The sequence below is a fragment of the Patagioenas fasciata genome, chromosome 1 (assembly GCF_037038585.1).
Source record: "Patagioenas fasciata isolate bPatFas1 chromosome 1, bPatFas1.hap1, whole genome shotgun sequence".
Classification (NCBI taxonomy): domain Eukaryota; kingdom Metazoa; phylum Chordata; class Aves; order Columbiformes; family Columbidae; genus Patagioenas; species Patagioenas fasciata.
The window spans coordinates 158479251-158494927 of NC_092520.1; the positions used below are offsets into that span (position 1 = coordinate 158479251).

At 41.8% G+C, this 15677-nt stretch overlaps 1 protein-coding gene across 2 annotated transcripts; it reads left to right on the plus strand.

The window, feature by feature from the left end:
- Positions 1–385: 385 nt before the first annotated feature.
- HMGXB4 (HMG-box containing 4) lies at positions 386–15428 on the plus strand. Of its 2 annotated transcripts, XM_065838738.2 has the most exons (11): positions 386–602; positions 2380–2485; positions 3077–3195; positions 4534–4609; positions 5553–6718; positions 7874–7955; positions 8442–8506; positions 8794–8899; positions 9433–9602; positions 11000–11122; positions 13062–15428. In XM_065838738.2, the coding sequence occupies exons 2-11, from the start codon at positions 2455–2457 to the stop codon at positions 13104–13106; spliced, it is 1983 nt and encodes a 660-aa protein (XP_065694810.1). In that variant the 5' UTR covers positions 386–602; positions 2380–2454; the 3' UTR covers positions 13107–15428. The 2 variants fall into 2 exon arrangements, with proteins under 2 accessions (XP_065694810.1, XP_065694819.1); XM_065838747.2 differs by lacking the exon at positions 2380–2485 and having other exon boundaries at positions 463–602.
- The last annotated feature ends 249 nt before the right edge of the window (positions 15429–15677 follow it).

Here is a 15677-nt window from a genome sequence, read left to right on the forward strand (position 1 = left end):
CAGGTGGTCAGAAAGCATTTATCATGTCAGTTAGTTAATGATGGGTACATCTTTTGTAAGTTAGTGTACATTTATTTGGCAGCTTCTCTCCACCGGGCCCGTGCACTCGCACCAGGGCGGACAAAGAGGCCCCGGCACACGGTACTCCAAACCCTGCCCGCGCTAGGAGCCGCGGGCCGTGGCAGGGAAAGCTGAACGTGTGGCGGCTGCGGCGCCAATTCCGTGCGGCCCAGTGCGGGGCGCCGGCGCCCACGACCCCGCTCACACACCGGGAACAGCAATCCCCGCCATCGACGCCCTCGGCAATCCCGCATCCCGCCTTCTCCCCCGCGCCGCCGGCCCCACGTTGGATGCGCTCGGCGCTCGGCTGGCTGCCCCTAGCCCCGGCGACAGAGGGACGTCCCTCTTCTCCTTCTCCAAGATGGCGGCCGCGGGAGGCGGCGGCGCGGCGGGAAACGGCAGTGCGGAGTGAGGCGGCCACGGTGTCCCCTCACCCTGCGGCTCGGCGCCGGCGGACCCTGTCACCGCTGGGTAGCCGGGGTACGCCCGAGCCCGCTGCAGGGGTGGAGCCGCGAGCTGGAGCGAGGCCGGAACCCACTGAGGTGAGAGGGCGCGCGGGCAGGAGCGGGGCGGCCCAGCTCGCTTCAAACGGCGACGGCGGGTCCGGGGGCGGCGGCGCGCATGCGCCGGTTGGGACGAGGTTTTTTTCCCCTCCGCCGCGCTCGGGAATCCCGTTGGGGCCCGCCTGCCCCTGCCGGCCCCCGCGGCCTCCCGGCTCTCCCAGAGCGCCTTCCGCTTCCACCCGCGGGCTGTGCGGACGCTCGGTGGCCCCTCAGTTCAAGAAGGACAGGGAACTGCTGGAGAGAGTCCAGTGCAGGGCAACAGATGATTAAGGGAGTGGAGCATCTCCCTTATGAGGAAAGGCTAAGGGAGCTGGGTCTCTTTAGCTTGGAGGAGACTGAGGGGTGACCCCGTTAATGTTTATAAGTATATAAAGGGTAAGTATCATGAGGATGGAGCCAGGCTCTTCTCAGTGACAACCAGTGATAGGACAAGGGGGAATGGGTATGAACTGGAACACAGGAGGTTCCACTTAAATTTGAGAAGAAACTTCTTCTCAGTGAGGGTAACAGAACACTGGAACAGGCTGCCCAGTGGGTTTGTGGAGTCTACAAATTGCTGTGCTTGCTACCAACAATGTATAGTTGTCAGAATATTGACTTGAAACATTTGGTGGCAAACAATTTCCCAAAACCTGATGAAATAACGTACATTCTTATAAACTTGAACATACATCTCCTGTGTACCTGCAAGCTTGATTTATTTGGGACTTTGTTGTTTCACTTAAGTAACTTCTATAGGATTAATATGTTGAACATTCTCCACCTCAGCAAAGTATTTATAAATTTGAGGTATGTGCAGGGATGTACGAGCACAAGTTCCCTGCTCTCCAGGTTTTCAAATGTAACTTTGGTGTGGAAAGACTGTGACAGCTATCAAGAGAAGCTGCATGGTCTTTGTGGTTGAACACTTACAGATGTGTGCACAAACACACCAAATCTGTTAGGTTGAATTGCTTATGAGAAGAAGGTTGATCTTTTCATGTTAAGCTGGTCTCTGACCGAAGGAAAAAAAAAAAAAGTTTACTCTGAGAGAACCAGAGTGTAGCTATTCCATAAAGCCACTGTCCTGCTGTATGCCAGCAGCTGTAGAACAGAGTGACTCAGTTAGAGGAGACCTGAAGCTTGGGGGCTGACAGGGGTTCAGGTGCTGTGGAAGCCCCAGCAGAAAGGAGCGCTTTCTTCCATACCCTCTCTCAGACTGGCATTCAGAATGGCTGCAGTGGTAGTGTCAGGAAACACATCAGAGGGATACACACCTTCGCTACAAAATGAGCAGTTATTTCGTTCAAAACGTTTGAAATAGTTTTTTTATAGCACAATTATTCCCACTTGGTTTCTTCTATTCCTTCACTTCATCTGAGATTCAAGGGTTTGGACTTTCCTTTTAAACATCCCCCTCTTTGCCACACTGGCTCCTTACAAAAAATGGCTTTGACACAAGTTCGGGTGCAGTTTTGAATGTTATGAAAATTTAACTCGGCTATCTTCTCACTCTCTATTTTTGTAAATAAATTACTTCTGTGATTTGGAGATTTTCCAAGGAAGAGGTGGTCTTAGTATGTGTTTAAAATAATAGAAGAACATCATCCAATTTAATGTTAAAAGAATATTCTGTGAAGCCTGAGGAGTGAGCATGAACTGATGAGAAGGTAGACTCCTTTCCCACTGCCTGCCAGAGAATCTTCACTTGATTCTGAGGAAGTTTCACATTTGATTCTTCTTTATGGGAGGATTATTTTCATTCTCTCTTTCTCAGACCTTTTCCTGTAGATGGGAACGGGGCACGGAGCCCAGACGTGGCAACGTGTTCTCAGGCTCCTGCAGGACCACCATGGCTTATGATGACTCCAAGAAGAAAGAAGGTATGACTGCTTCATAATCTCAGAGGGAGTTACCAAAAAAAAAAAGGGTACCCTCTGCAGCCTTTGCCAGGCCATGGAATCAGAGTGAGAAAGGGAGCTAGTCTGCTGTAGAGCCCTTAAATTTAATCTGGCCGTGTTGCTGGAAGGTCCCAAAGCCCTTCACCTTCAGGTGTACAGTGCTGGGATTAGAACATGGCAGAAATGGGTGGTATTTCCTAATGCAAACACCTTGATTGGAAACTCTGCCACTGCAGCCTTTCTTCCTGCCAGGTCAGTGGAAGCATAGACCAGAGATGGGGATATGTTTTGTCATAGCAATATTGCTAAGGGCAATTGTCTTTAGGAAGAATTATACAAGGGTTAGAATTGAAATCTTGAGTGATTGTGTTACAGCATTAGAGCACTGAGCCCCATCCCTGTGGTCAGAGAGTACAGATCATTACCTTTTAGGCCCCTGTGCTTGTTGTGTTTTGTGCATCATTCTGTGCCAGTGTGTGCTGTTATCTTATTTTGTGCATAGTCCACATGTCTATCGTTCCTTAATGGGGTATTTAATTTCTTCCTTTTTTCGCCATTTGACATAAATCTTAGAGTTCCTAGAGAGCGATCGAAGTGTTGATGACGTGGGGCTGGCAACTGGCAGGATACAGCGAGAGAAAATGCGCTCTTACAAGGATCTGCTGCAAGAGGGAGACGAGACAGCGACTCAGGTCAGGAAGCTCTCCAAGAAAAAGTTGAAGATGTAATGGTATATGTAAAGCTAGTAACAGGATGGGTGGGTTGATCATTCTTTTTTACATAGAAATGCATGTAGAAGACAGCAAGAGCAGCTAATTGTGTCTTGTATTGTTTAGTAACTTTCCTGGGGAAAAGGTCAGTCTCAATTACAAGTGATACCGATTTTTTCTGGCCTCAAAAAATAGGGTAATGCCCTAGTCTTGTTGTAGAACCTTGCAAGTCATAAGGTAAGAATGAGTAACTTTTTACACCAAAAGAAGGATTTTTAGAATTTATGTTTATAAATAAGCAGCAACGGATGAGTATAATGTTAACTGATGCGCTGTTGTCTTCCTGATTCTGCAGACAGCCTGAAACGATAGCTCTTGAGAGGTATGAACTTGCCCTATTCACCTCTTTGGGGCCTTAACTCTGAAATCACGTAGTGACAACTTAAGTTTCTTGAAAACTTTCCTCTTTGAGCTAAAATTTCTGCTGTTAGCTCAAAGGTGACTATCTTGTGATTGTTGTTTTTTTTCAATCTGGAAAGCAAGGTCTAGTTGAAAATGAAAATCTTCTACCACACAGATGGAATTCTGTAGAGGAGCTTCATTTTTAGACCAAAAACTGGTCAAGAGACATGTAATAATTGTGTGACATGAGATATTAAGTCGATTTTTTGGCCCATCATTTTAATTGTCACCTCTCTGTACCTTCTTTCACTTATTTTATCTTCTTCAGCATATTAAACATGAACTGCTCACCTCCATTTTCAAGGCTTGACAGCCTGTGCATGCTTAGTTATTTCTTAGCTTTATTAAGAGGTAGATGTCTGTCTTCCTATCAACTCATCAGCTGATCTCCAAATGCTGACTCTCATTGCCCATTTCTTAACACTTCCAAATATGCTTTTTCAAGTTTTCTTGTCTAATGCTCCACTCAGCTGGGGGGAGCTCCCTGTAGGGATCTGTCTTTCAGTTTCCTTATAGCCTTATGCTGCAATGCCTACAGAAAGCTTGATGCCAGTTAAGTGGCTGATGTGCTGAAATCAATCCTGACTAATACCATTTTTTTAATATTCTCCCACCATTCCGTACTATGCTTTTTGTCTCTTACTTTAAATCTACACTGTGGGCTCTTGGAAACAGAGTATGTTTACTTGTTTTAGCACCTAGAATAATGATCCTGGTTCATACTTAGGGTTCCTTGATGTTACAGTAGTACAAATAACTCTTGATATCTCCTACAAATTGCTATCTATGCCAATAATCCATGTGAATCTCATATTGTTTCCCTCTTGTTGGTTAGCAACTTTTTTCTTCTTATTCTAGGACAGTGACCTTTTTCCGGGGACAGAGCCTCACAAAAAGAAGAGAAAGCACTCCTCCGATGAGTTCTGCTACAGAGGTAAGATAGCAATCAGGCAGGGAAAAGGGCTAACAGACCATGACTTTGAGGAAAGGCTGCTGTTAAAGCAGTGCCTTCAAGCTTTGTGGTTAGCATTTCATGGGGGGAAAGGACGTCAACCTGTCTTGGGACAAGTAATCAGAAACCTGACACTGATCAACACCAAACAGCAAAAGATTAGGGAATGATATTTTCAGAGTCTAGGTTAACAAGTTGTCATTGTTGGGGCTAGAGATCTTCCACCCCTCTTTTCATTGACAAGTTGTAGTTTTCTAACCCTTGCCTTCCCTTCTGGCATTTGCACTTCTTTTTTCCCTATTGCATCTTAGGCTGTAATTTTACTTGAAGATAGTATTACTTTCTCTGAATTTACAAAGATAGGGTGATAAATAAATGCTTTTAGGTTCAATTTAGATACAGAAGCATTATTCTCACAATTAATAAGCTGGCCAGAAAGTGACAGTTCTGTTCATAAAAGATGTAATTTTGGCCCAATGAAAAGAGAAAGCCAAGCTGAAATTTTTCAAAATCTGTTTTCAGAATTAAAAAGCTTGTATTTTCAGTTCCTTGGTCTCACCTTGGTTAAAAATGGCACAAAAACCTTGCACTTGAGATGTAATTTCAGTCTAGATAAGATACATTTTCATCAACATACATTGTTTCACAATACAATACAGAGTTTGAAGAAACTTCAAGAACTTTCCTACTCTGTCTTCCTGCCTCAAATTATTTGACCAGCTCAGGCATTACAACTCCCAAATCGTGTCAATAAGGCCATGCTGAGCTGGCTACAAACTTCAGAGATCTTCTGTTTAAAGCACGATGCAAATCCATTAGCTGTAATCGTAAGTCTTGCAGGATTCCCATTTCACTTCTTTGGGCTAGCATAATGCTTTCTTTAAGGGGATCAGCTTGGTGTACTTTTCTCTTGACTTTTTTTCAGGTGTTTCACCTTTGGATATACCATCAAAGAAGAAGAAAAAAACAGTTTCTAGCCCATCCTCAGCTGACACAACCATGGATTTACTCAAGACTGCCACCTCACCTTTGTCCACAAGCTCAAAGTCTTCAAAGAAAACCTCTGAGAAATCATCTTATTCTTCCTCTGGCCATTCCGAAAGCAAAAAGGAGCACCACAAGAAGAAGCTGAGTGGGAGCAGTGGGGAGCACTCAGTGGATGATGGCAGCTTCCACAAATCTAAAAAAATGAAGCCTCTCTACGTGAACACAGAGACGCTCACTCTTCGTGAACCTGATGGCTTGAAGATGAAGCTCATCCTTTCACCAAAAGAGAAAAGTAGTGCAGCAGACGATGATTCTTTTTCCTATTCTTCAGCACCAGCAGCTGCAAAGAAATCTTCAAAGAAATCAAGTCGAGATGAGCAAGGCTCGTTCCTTTTGGGTCATGAACTGCAGAGCTTCCTGAAGTCATCCCGGAAGAAGCACAAACCACATCCAGACACACATCCACCTTCTGAGAGTTTTGGTGCTGACACCTCCCTTTACTCAGAGGGTCATGGGAGCGAATATGAGGTTTCAGGTATGGAGGCACCACCAGAATCTGGTTCCTCATCTGGTGGGGAGTTAGAGGCTGGAGAGCTAGTGATAGATGACTCCTACCGGGAAATCAAGAAGAAGAAGAAGTCAAAAAAAAGTAAGAAGAAAAAGGACAAGGAGAAACACAGAGAAAAGAAGCACTCTAAGTCTAAAAGAAGTTCTGGACATGCTCCTGTGGCAGTAGCAGAAGCAACAGTGTCACCACCACCACCTCCTCCCAGTACCCACTATGTTCTTCCTCCACCTCCTCCCGCAGTTTTTCATTCAGATGGTCAAAGTGAGAAGAGAAGGAAAAAGGAAGACAAGGAGAAGGACAGATCTGAGAAATGGGAAAAGGACAGGGAAAAGGAAAAGGAAAGAGAGAAGGAAAAAGACAGAGAAAGAGAAAGAGAGAAGGAAAGAGAAAGAGAGAGAGAAAAGGAAAGAGAAAAAGAAAAGGAAAGAGAAAGGGAAAAGGAAAGAGAAAGAGAAAGGGAAAAGGAAAGAGAAAAAGAAAAGGAAAGAGAAAAGGAAAAAGAAAAGGAAAGAGAAAAAGAAAAGGAAAGAGAAAAAGTAAGGAAAACTTAGACGGAAAGTAGAAGTTGGGTGATGGGTAATGGTGAATTACAAAGGCATGTTAAATTGAAACAGAAAGATAACTAATAACGAGATTGATCATTTCACTGAAGCATGTTTGTAAAAATGTGTCAGTCACTGTGACTTCTGTTTGTAGCAAAAGGAATATATATCATTCTGGTTTTGTGTCACAGGCAATCTTTAGCCAATAGAGGATCTTTGAAAAGGTTATACTTAATTTGCTTGTTACAGGTTATATAGCAAACACAGCTGCATCATTTTCTAAAGCAACCAGTTCTAGCTATTGGCAGGCAGACTTTCGGACTAGTAATCTATCATCACTTTTTCTGTAAAAAGGAATCGAGCTCTAACATGAAAAGTGAAGATATTTACCCATTTACTCCTGTATTCAAATGAAATTCTAATTCTTACAGACTACCACATTCCCAGTTCTGTCCTGCACTCATAAATTCAGTTTTCCATGGTTGGTGTATAAAAATATAAGTAGAAGAAATGATAGCTAGCATATGAATGAGTTTACAGGTGATAGCACTGCAGCTGTGTAAATGGGGAAAAGCAGCTTCTGTTTGTTCAGAGAAACAAGAGTTGCTTTGTGTCAGGAAATGGGCAGACGTAGCCCAAATTTGTTCAGCCATTATTCTGTTGTGTTTGGTAAGTTTTCTCTGATCATAGTTCAGCAACTGCTTATCCCTCTGCTGTCAGTGTACATATACTGTATTTCCCTGCCAGTTTGAAGTATTTTTTAAGGATGCAAAGAATGGAACAAAACGTTATGATGAGAACTGAATTGTTTTGACAAATCTATGATAAGTACTGTGAATACTAAGACAGATAGTTCTGAGATATATTAACAGAGTTTTATGTTGATCCTAAGATTTAGAATATCAAGTTGTAACTTATGAATGAAAAGGATTGATAGAGTTGTTTTAAGATAAGCCTTGTACTAAGGCTGGTTCCTGTGCTTTCATAAACTCCAAATTCAGCCAGAACATGTAAAACACTGCTTTTTTAGGTTCCTGATCTAAGCACCACAACTTTATTTAAATCTTCCATAAATGCCAAATTCTTATTAAATTCAAGTAGGTCACATTGTAATTAAAAATATTTGTTTTCATTTCTTCTTCTGACTAGCCAAAGAAGAAAAATATGTCTGCCTACCAAGTGTTCTGTAAGGAATATCGTACAACTATTGTGTCTGAGCACCCTGGAATAGGTGAGAGAGTTATCTAGCCTTCTCTTCTCTTGATTATACACTAGCCAGGTTAATTAGCAGAACATACTGTCTCTGTTAAAGAATCTGCCAATCTTCTTTGAATAAGAGGTGGCAAAGGGACAGGAGCATATTTCATTATTTTATGATTGCATTTTAACCAAGCTGTGAATCTGGATAAAGAAATTATTAGCTCTTTCATATTTTACTTAAAGAGTTATCTTCGTTGTCTCACTTTTCTGTAAATACACATGTGACCCTATATTCCCACTATCAGCTTGCTTTTTTTTTTTTTTCCATTTTAAACAGTAATGGGAATGCACACTGGCAATCATTTTCAGGACAGTGTGGAGAATTCCAGTTGTGGAATGGATTACTTCCTAAAGGTGTATGCATAAGCCAGTACATTTCCTATGTTCTCTCCATGATTTATTATTTCATTTGTTTTAAACATTTGTTTTAAACATTTTTCGTCTTTCCTTCTGCCAGATTTTGGAGAGCTAAGTAAAAAACTGGCAGAGGTGTGGAAGCAGCTACCTGAGAAGGATAAACTGGTGAGTGTGTGTGAGATGTTTTTGTAAAATTGTTTCTGTGAACTAGGTGCTCAGGTCAGAATATGCTGGCAGCATTGCTGCCACACCTTGGAAGATGCTACCTATGTTCCCAAGGCATGGGAAGTATGGAAATCTTGCCCTTTGTGATCATAAAAGCATCCATTTTCTTCTCATGGCATTGCTTCACCAGTTAGCTACATAATGTCAGTGTACCTCCAGGTTCTGGCATCAGGTAACAGAATTACCTAATGTTACAAATCTCTCTTTTCATTCTGTGGTAACTGCAGATCTGGAAACAGAAAGCTCAGTATCTCCAACACAAGCAGAATAAAGCAGAGGCCACCACCGTGAAGAGAAAGGCGTCAACTTCAGATGGTGCGCCAAAAATTAAAGGTAATTATTTGCTCTAGTCTTCTTCCTTTGACAGGGAAGATAGCATTGCCTGTGGAATAAAAAACAAAGGTTCTTTCCTACTTCACACCCCTATCTGCTTTCTCAGAACTCTTGACCTTAACTCATCATATTACTCAAAAACAACATTTCTTGAAGAATGAGAATGACATCAACTTCTTTTTTTTATAAAAAATCCTTGTCTAATTTGTAGCATGGTATTGTTTTTAGCAGTTCAGGGATTGAAATGTAAATCAAAAACAGACAGCAGGGAAGTTCTACTGGGATTAGCTTGCTGCAGGAGGAGAAAGGGTTGATCTTGACCTGGTATCTGTTTACCCAATCTCCTGGATTGTATTTAGCTGAGGTAGATGCTTTGCACACATAGAAGGAAAGTTTCGACTCCAAAGGCCACAGGACCAGCTCCACATAACTGTTTAAGTACCTCATGCCTTGGAGATTTGAACTTTACCAAGTCAACAGGCTCGTAAGTAAAAGAATGAGAGAATATGGAACTTTAATTTGCGCGTTTCCAGCTTCTCCGACAGGAGTGGTTTCCCCTCATAAAAAATCCCCCACCAGCACCGTGGTGGTGTCCTCGTCACCAGCCAAAGTCCCTGAGACAGATCCTATTGATGTAGCTGCACACTTACAGCTGTTGGGTGAATCTCTGAGCCTCATTGGACACAGGCTGCAGGAAACAGAGGTGAGTCTCTAACCAGCAATGTCACAGTGATGTCAAGTAATCTACACACAGGATTGGGGGACATTGTTATTTTATTTTACTTAAAAGCTTAGCCACTGCTTTTCTGTTAGGAAGATGAATTAGAGATGGTGTATTTTGTTTCTTTGATGCATTGCTGTTTGTTTTCAGTGAAATAAAAAGCCTTCTTTCTCAAAGACAGATAGGTCCTTTTCAGCTATAGGTCCTTGAAGGCAATTCTTAGTTCAACAGGCTCTTCAGTCTTTCCTTACTTTATGTTCACCTTGGATCTGGTACTTCCTTGCTATCTTTGCCATTCTCTGGTCCAGTTTCTCTTAATGTTTCAAGCCTTCTTAGAAAACCATCAGAGAAGGCCTTTGCCAAGATAGTTTTGCAGGTCCTGTTGTTTTCTGGCAGATTCGTATTGCCAGTGCTTTGGATAGGGGCCACTATTGTTTCAACACACCTGGTAATGTAGAAGATGTCATATTTTAATGGTTTCCTACTGTTAGATGAGAGTGATTATATGTGGGTGTGCATGTGCACACACATGCATCCCACCCCACCCCCCAAACCTGTAAGGGGAGCACATGTTTGGCTCAAATAATATCATTTAATTTTATGGGTAATGTGGTCACCTCATCCCACTATGCTTGCTTGTTGTATCAGCAGTAAAATAAAATGTGCTTTCCTTTTGTTTCTGGTATGACTGATTGAGGTCATTCTTCAGAGGAACAATCACATTGAAATCTCCCCCTTGATAGAAAGGCAGGCAAACAAATTCCCTTTCCTGATAGTGTATCAATAACTAAAACATTTGTTACAGACTTAGCATTTCTTTGGACTTCAATAGTAAAACAACTATTGTCTTTAGGACTCAGGTAGTTAACCAAATAGGTGGTACAAAATGGTAAAGGAATTCCATTACAAAAATGGTGGAATTAAGTGTTTTGTCAAGTTTCTGACCTTTTCTGATGTTCCCTACTTTTTTCCAATACCAATGTGTTCACAGTATCACAATATGTTTGGGATTGGAAGGGACCTCAAAAGATCATCTAGTCCAATCCCCCTGCTGGAGCAGGAACGCCTAGGTGAGGTCGCACAGGAACATGTCCAGGCGGGTCTTGAATGTCTCCAGGGAAGGAGACTGCACAACCTCCCTGGGCAGCCTGTTCCAGTGCTCTGTCACCTTACTGTTGCCTACTGAATCCTTAAATTTTTTGAGCCAGCAGTCTCTCTGTGAAGTTCATGGCATAATTTTGTTACTGTGTAAATTATGAAAGTGGACTAGAGGAGCTTAAGAGTGAAGATACTGTATCTGCATGAAAACCAATACAATTGTGAAAGAACCATAATTTCCACTACTCATTCCTATGCATTTTTTCTTCCCTTACTTCCAGGGAATGGTGGCTGTTTCAGGAAGTTTGTCAGTACTTCTAGATTCAATCGTCTGTGCTTTGGGCCCGTTAGCATGTCTGACCACGCAACTACCTGAGTTGAATGGCTGCCCCAAGCATGTTTTGGTGAGTTGCTTGTGGTTATTTCCATTCTAGCACTGTTAATTTTAGCAGAGTCAAGCTAGAATTTTTAATTAATCAGTCTTACGATATGATTATAATTCCAGTACAACACAAAAATTGTTTTGGTCATAGACTTTTATAGAGGAATATTTCTTGAAATTCTTTGAAATGTTACTGTTTTAAGGTATTGTGCAACTTTTTTCTTTCCGATGGTAACTGACTTAATATTTGTACCGTTGATTGCATTGTGTGTAGATCTTGTTCTAGTGACTGAATCAATCCATCCAAATCAAATAGAAGGCCTGTATACATTCATTTTGAAATCTCTAAATTTCCATTGAAAAATAAAAAGCACCTTCCAGATGCTCTGTATTACACAACATATTTTTCCTTTAGTAGCATGAAAAACTTGTGATCTCGCGATTCCAAATGTGATGGAGTAGGGCCTTTTACGTGTGGCTGTAACCTTCTCCAAGGAAAGAAAAATAGTCTCTGTTTTAAGGAACTGCATAACTACAGGTTCTTTTCCACCTTAAACTACATTTTCTATTGAGCCCTGATTTAGCGTGGCACCTATGTAGTGTGATGTGGACATAGATTAAGATGGCAGCAGCATAAAAGAAATCAGGAGCCAGACCTCCAGCAGGAGACATGAATAAAGCAGAGAAGGAGAGGAGCAGAAGTGAAAAATAAATATGTAGTCTGCAAAAGTTAAGAGATTAATCTGGCAGAGAGAACAAAAAAGGGATATGAACTGGCATGTCGTAAAAGGGCAGCCCAGACATTGATTCATTCTGAAAAAGCGCTATTAACAACAACAACGAAGGTGACAACTTAGGCTGTGTGCTCCCACAAACTGGCTCTCTGCACAAAAGCTGAGTCAGTGGGGTGTTCCCTCCTAAGCCCTGGAAGAACATCCTATGCTTTTTTTCCTTCTTGCTTGCCAAGTGCATTCAGAGCAATGACGGCACATGACTAATGGTGCGTTTGTTGGAAACTTGATCAACTTATTGTTATAAGGAGCAGTGGAGCTTTAAGTGGATTAAGGCACTTGTCCTTCACTTCTGAAAACTGGTATTCAGACTTGAATAATAAGTTATTTTGAGTTTTACCATCAGAAATGTCATGACAGCGGTAGTTTAAGACAGATAAAATTGTCAGTGGTCGTGTTGCATGTGGGATGCAATTTACCTTTTCAGTCAGTAGGTGGCACTGTTAAATTCTAGAATCACAACTGATGCAGATCCAGCTCCTCTGTCTTAAGGAATTAAAAGGTGGTGTTCCTAAGGCCTTCTTCAGCCATCCAGCCACAAGCTTGAGCTTACTGAAATACTGCATTTGAAGAACGTGCAGATAGTATACTGATGAGTCTTGTTTTCTGATGTGCACCAGAAGGACTTTTACTCTCAGAACTGTATTATATTTTTGTAAGAAAAACTGGAGGGTACTTCTTTTTTCCATCTGACGCCCTATTAATGGGTGTGTTTGAGGGTTTTGTCTTTACTTGTACATTACAGAATTTAATATAGGACTTGTGAATGTAAAGTCAAGTAATTATTTTTTTTATATGCTACAACTTCGGTCACTTTGCTCAAGTCCTTTATAACTAGTCTTTCCTGTGCTTGATGTGATATGGTTGATGTGGCTTCTTTCATATTCAGAGATAAGAGTATGAGGTTTGTAAGGAGAAGGTCACTTGAGGAAAGCCTCAAGCACTTTCATCATTTCCGTGTGTTTACAAATAGTGAGTGTTTTGTTAACTTATATTTCCAAAATATGAATGTAAGCCTAGCAGTGGTGGTGATGATGACACAGATTTGTTTGTTTCATCATAGGATAACTTGCAAGACAAGTGAACATGCTTAGTACCCTTGTTTGTGTCACTTTTTAAGGATTTTGAGTCATTAGCTAACACTAAAAAAAAATTGATTTCTTTTCCCAGTCAAACACACTAGACAACATCGCCTACATCATGCCTGGACTTTGATGGGAGAGGATCCTGGGACGTACTCAGCCTCTGTGTAACTGACTTGCGTACACATGTACTACACCGGCACTCCAAAAGGGCTCCGTGTGTAGGGTTTTAAAATTTTATATCTGTGTAGTATATACGTAGGATTGTAACTATTTGACTTATATTTTATGAAAAGTTGTGAAGTTAAGCTGAGAAAACCCTTTTGTGTTGGTTAGTGAAATGTCCTTCAATCTGAAAGTATTCTGAATGAACAATTCAGAAAGCTCTTGAGATACTCGCCTTAAGTTCAGATCCTTTAGTGGGGGAAGCAGCCAGAGAATGGACTTTTCAATATAAAGAAAAAAAATAAATGTCACCGTGAGAGCAGTCATTGAAACAGGTGGCCCAGAGAGGCTGTTGACTCTCCATCCTTGATAATATTCGAAAACTGAATGAGCAGCCTGCTCTATTTGGGCTTTCTTTAAGCAGGGAGATGGACCAGATGAGCTCCCGATATCCCTTCCAACCTAAACTATTCTGATATTCTATGGGCAGGTAGAGATGATAATATATTTTGGACCAAGGAATAGTATTGAACTCTTCACCAGCCCTATTTCTAACTGTTTTTCAGTTTAAAATCTGCTGCTTGAGGGGAAAGCTGAATAGCTGATCAAAGATACAGAGGTCTTTACCTCTTGGTCACTTCTTCTGACCGCCCCTCTTCAATCAGTAATAAATTTGTCGGCATCAGCTGGCTGGTCTGGTAGCTGACATTTGAAGTAAAGTGGAAGATGACAACTAATTTAATCTTTTCTTGTGGACTTGCACCCAAATTGTCTTTAGGACAATCTATCAACCAACTGCATTGGCTTGAGAGAATGAACCTCCTGCTGATTTTTCCAGGGCATGGTCAGCCTGCTTTGATGGAAAGGAGTGTGGAAGCAGATTGGGAAAAACTTGCTTCTGCCCATCTTGCTGCTGTTTTGTGAACAGATAGCTTTGTTTTCCAAGGTGGCTGATCCCCCATCCCTTTCACCAGCAGTACTGAAAGAGCTGTGCTGCTGGTGCAAAGCAGTGACTGATGACCAGTTTGAAGCAGTTAAAGCTGGGTAAGGCACATGTGGGTTGACTGAACTGATTCCACTTCCAGCCACATACTTGGTGTTTGGTTTTCTACTGCTCTAGAAGAGGAGCTGCAGGAGAGCACTTGATTCTCACAGGGGCTTTTGTCTGTCTGTATGTACGTGTATGTGGTGTTCATATCATATGTATTTAACTTTTACAGATATCTGTAACAGATTTTAATTTATCCTGTATATTTCTCTGTGTGTGTATATATATACATATTTTAAAAGCAAAAATCCCTCCCTCCACCAACAGTGCATGGAAAATATGAATCAAGTTTGCTTCACCCCACTTCCTGCAGGAATCAGCTATGTGTGTCATAGTATGATGTTGTATGGGGAAACACCAGGAAGATTTTAAGTGTTTGTAGAAACAGGCTATCTTGTGAAGGCAGCTAGAACAACTGAACTACAATGTGGCTCTAGCCTTTCCAGCCTTATAAAAGTTTTAAAATGACAGAAGAGCACTTATTTACATCAAATCTCAAGTGTAGCTTCTGTTTTTCAGGGCAGTTGAAAGCAAACTGTCCCTCATTGTGGCTGGGCCCCAGATCATATTTAAATTAAATCCTCAGTTGTGTGAGAGGGTTTTTCTCCCCGTTCCTCTTTACCGTGTATTCCCCAGCTGTGCCTATAGAAGGTAGCCGATCTCTTACAGAGCTTTTCTCAGTGTACTGTTAGATTTTCTCAGACAGTGGAAGAAGCAGAAGGTTCTCAGACCACCTCACAAGTTCTCAATGCAAGCCTCAGACCCGAGTGTACATGTTTTAACAACATATGACTAATCCCAGTGAGCCTGGAACTGGGAAGGGCCCTGGAGGGACGCAGCCTGATCCCACTTCAGGTCCTGGCACATACTAAAGCATCCGCTCTTGGGAGCGGCACAAAATAACTGGCTCTTTCCAGCCCCTTGTAGTTGAGAGCATTGTGGTGCAGGGGTAGACCTGCTTGCTAAGGAACAGAAGGGGATCAGCTTTACCTTTGTCGTCTCTACAATGGAAAACTCTTGAAGAGTTTGAAAAACAACCTTGGTGTATTGTGTTTTTATTTTAAATTTGTACACTTTGTATAAACTGTATCTTGTGGTATTTGGTACTAGAGGGAAAACTTTGGTAAGACTTAGCCGTTTTTATATTTTTGTTATTTCCTTGCTGTTTGAACCAGATTATGTTACACTTATACACAGAAACTTTTTTGTACTGTACTTACAATATAATTTTTTTTAAACGTTTGGAGTACTGTCATTCATTTCTGGCATGCACTGTGTTTCTTGGAACTGTTGTTACTACTGTTAAAGCACGTAGCATTTCTCAGCAGAACACGTTCAGTTCAAAGTCGTTAAACTCTGTTTGCAGGCCAGCTATACTGCTTCCAGTAGCACAGTTCACCCCCAGTATCACTCGGAGAACACTGACAATCTGGGGCCCTTTCTGAAGGGAGTCGCACTGCAGATAGCACCGGGGCACTTTTCCTCCCCGCT

Coding starts and splice junctions, on each gene's coding strand:
- HMGXB4 (XM_065838738.2), top strand. CDS start 2,455: ATGGCTTATGATGACTCCAAGAAGAAAGAAG. Junction 2,486..3,076: donor TGACTCCAAGAAGAAAGAAG/GTATGACTGCTT, acceptor CATAAATCTTAG/AGTTCCTAGAGAGCGATCGA. Junction 8,900..9,432: donor TGGTGCGCCAAAAATTAAAG/GTAATTATTTGC, acceptor GCGCGTTTCCAG/CTTCTCCGACAGGAGTGGTT.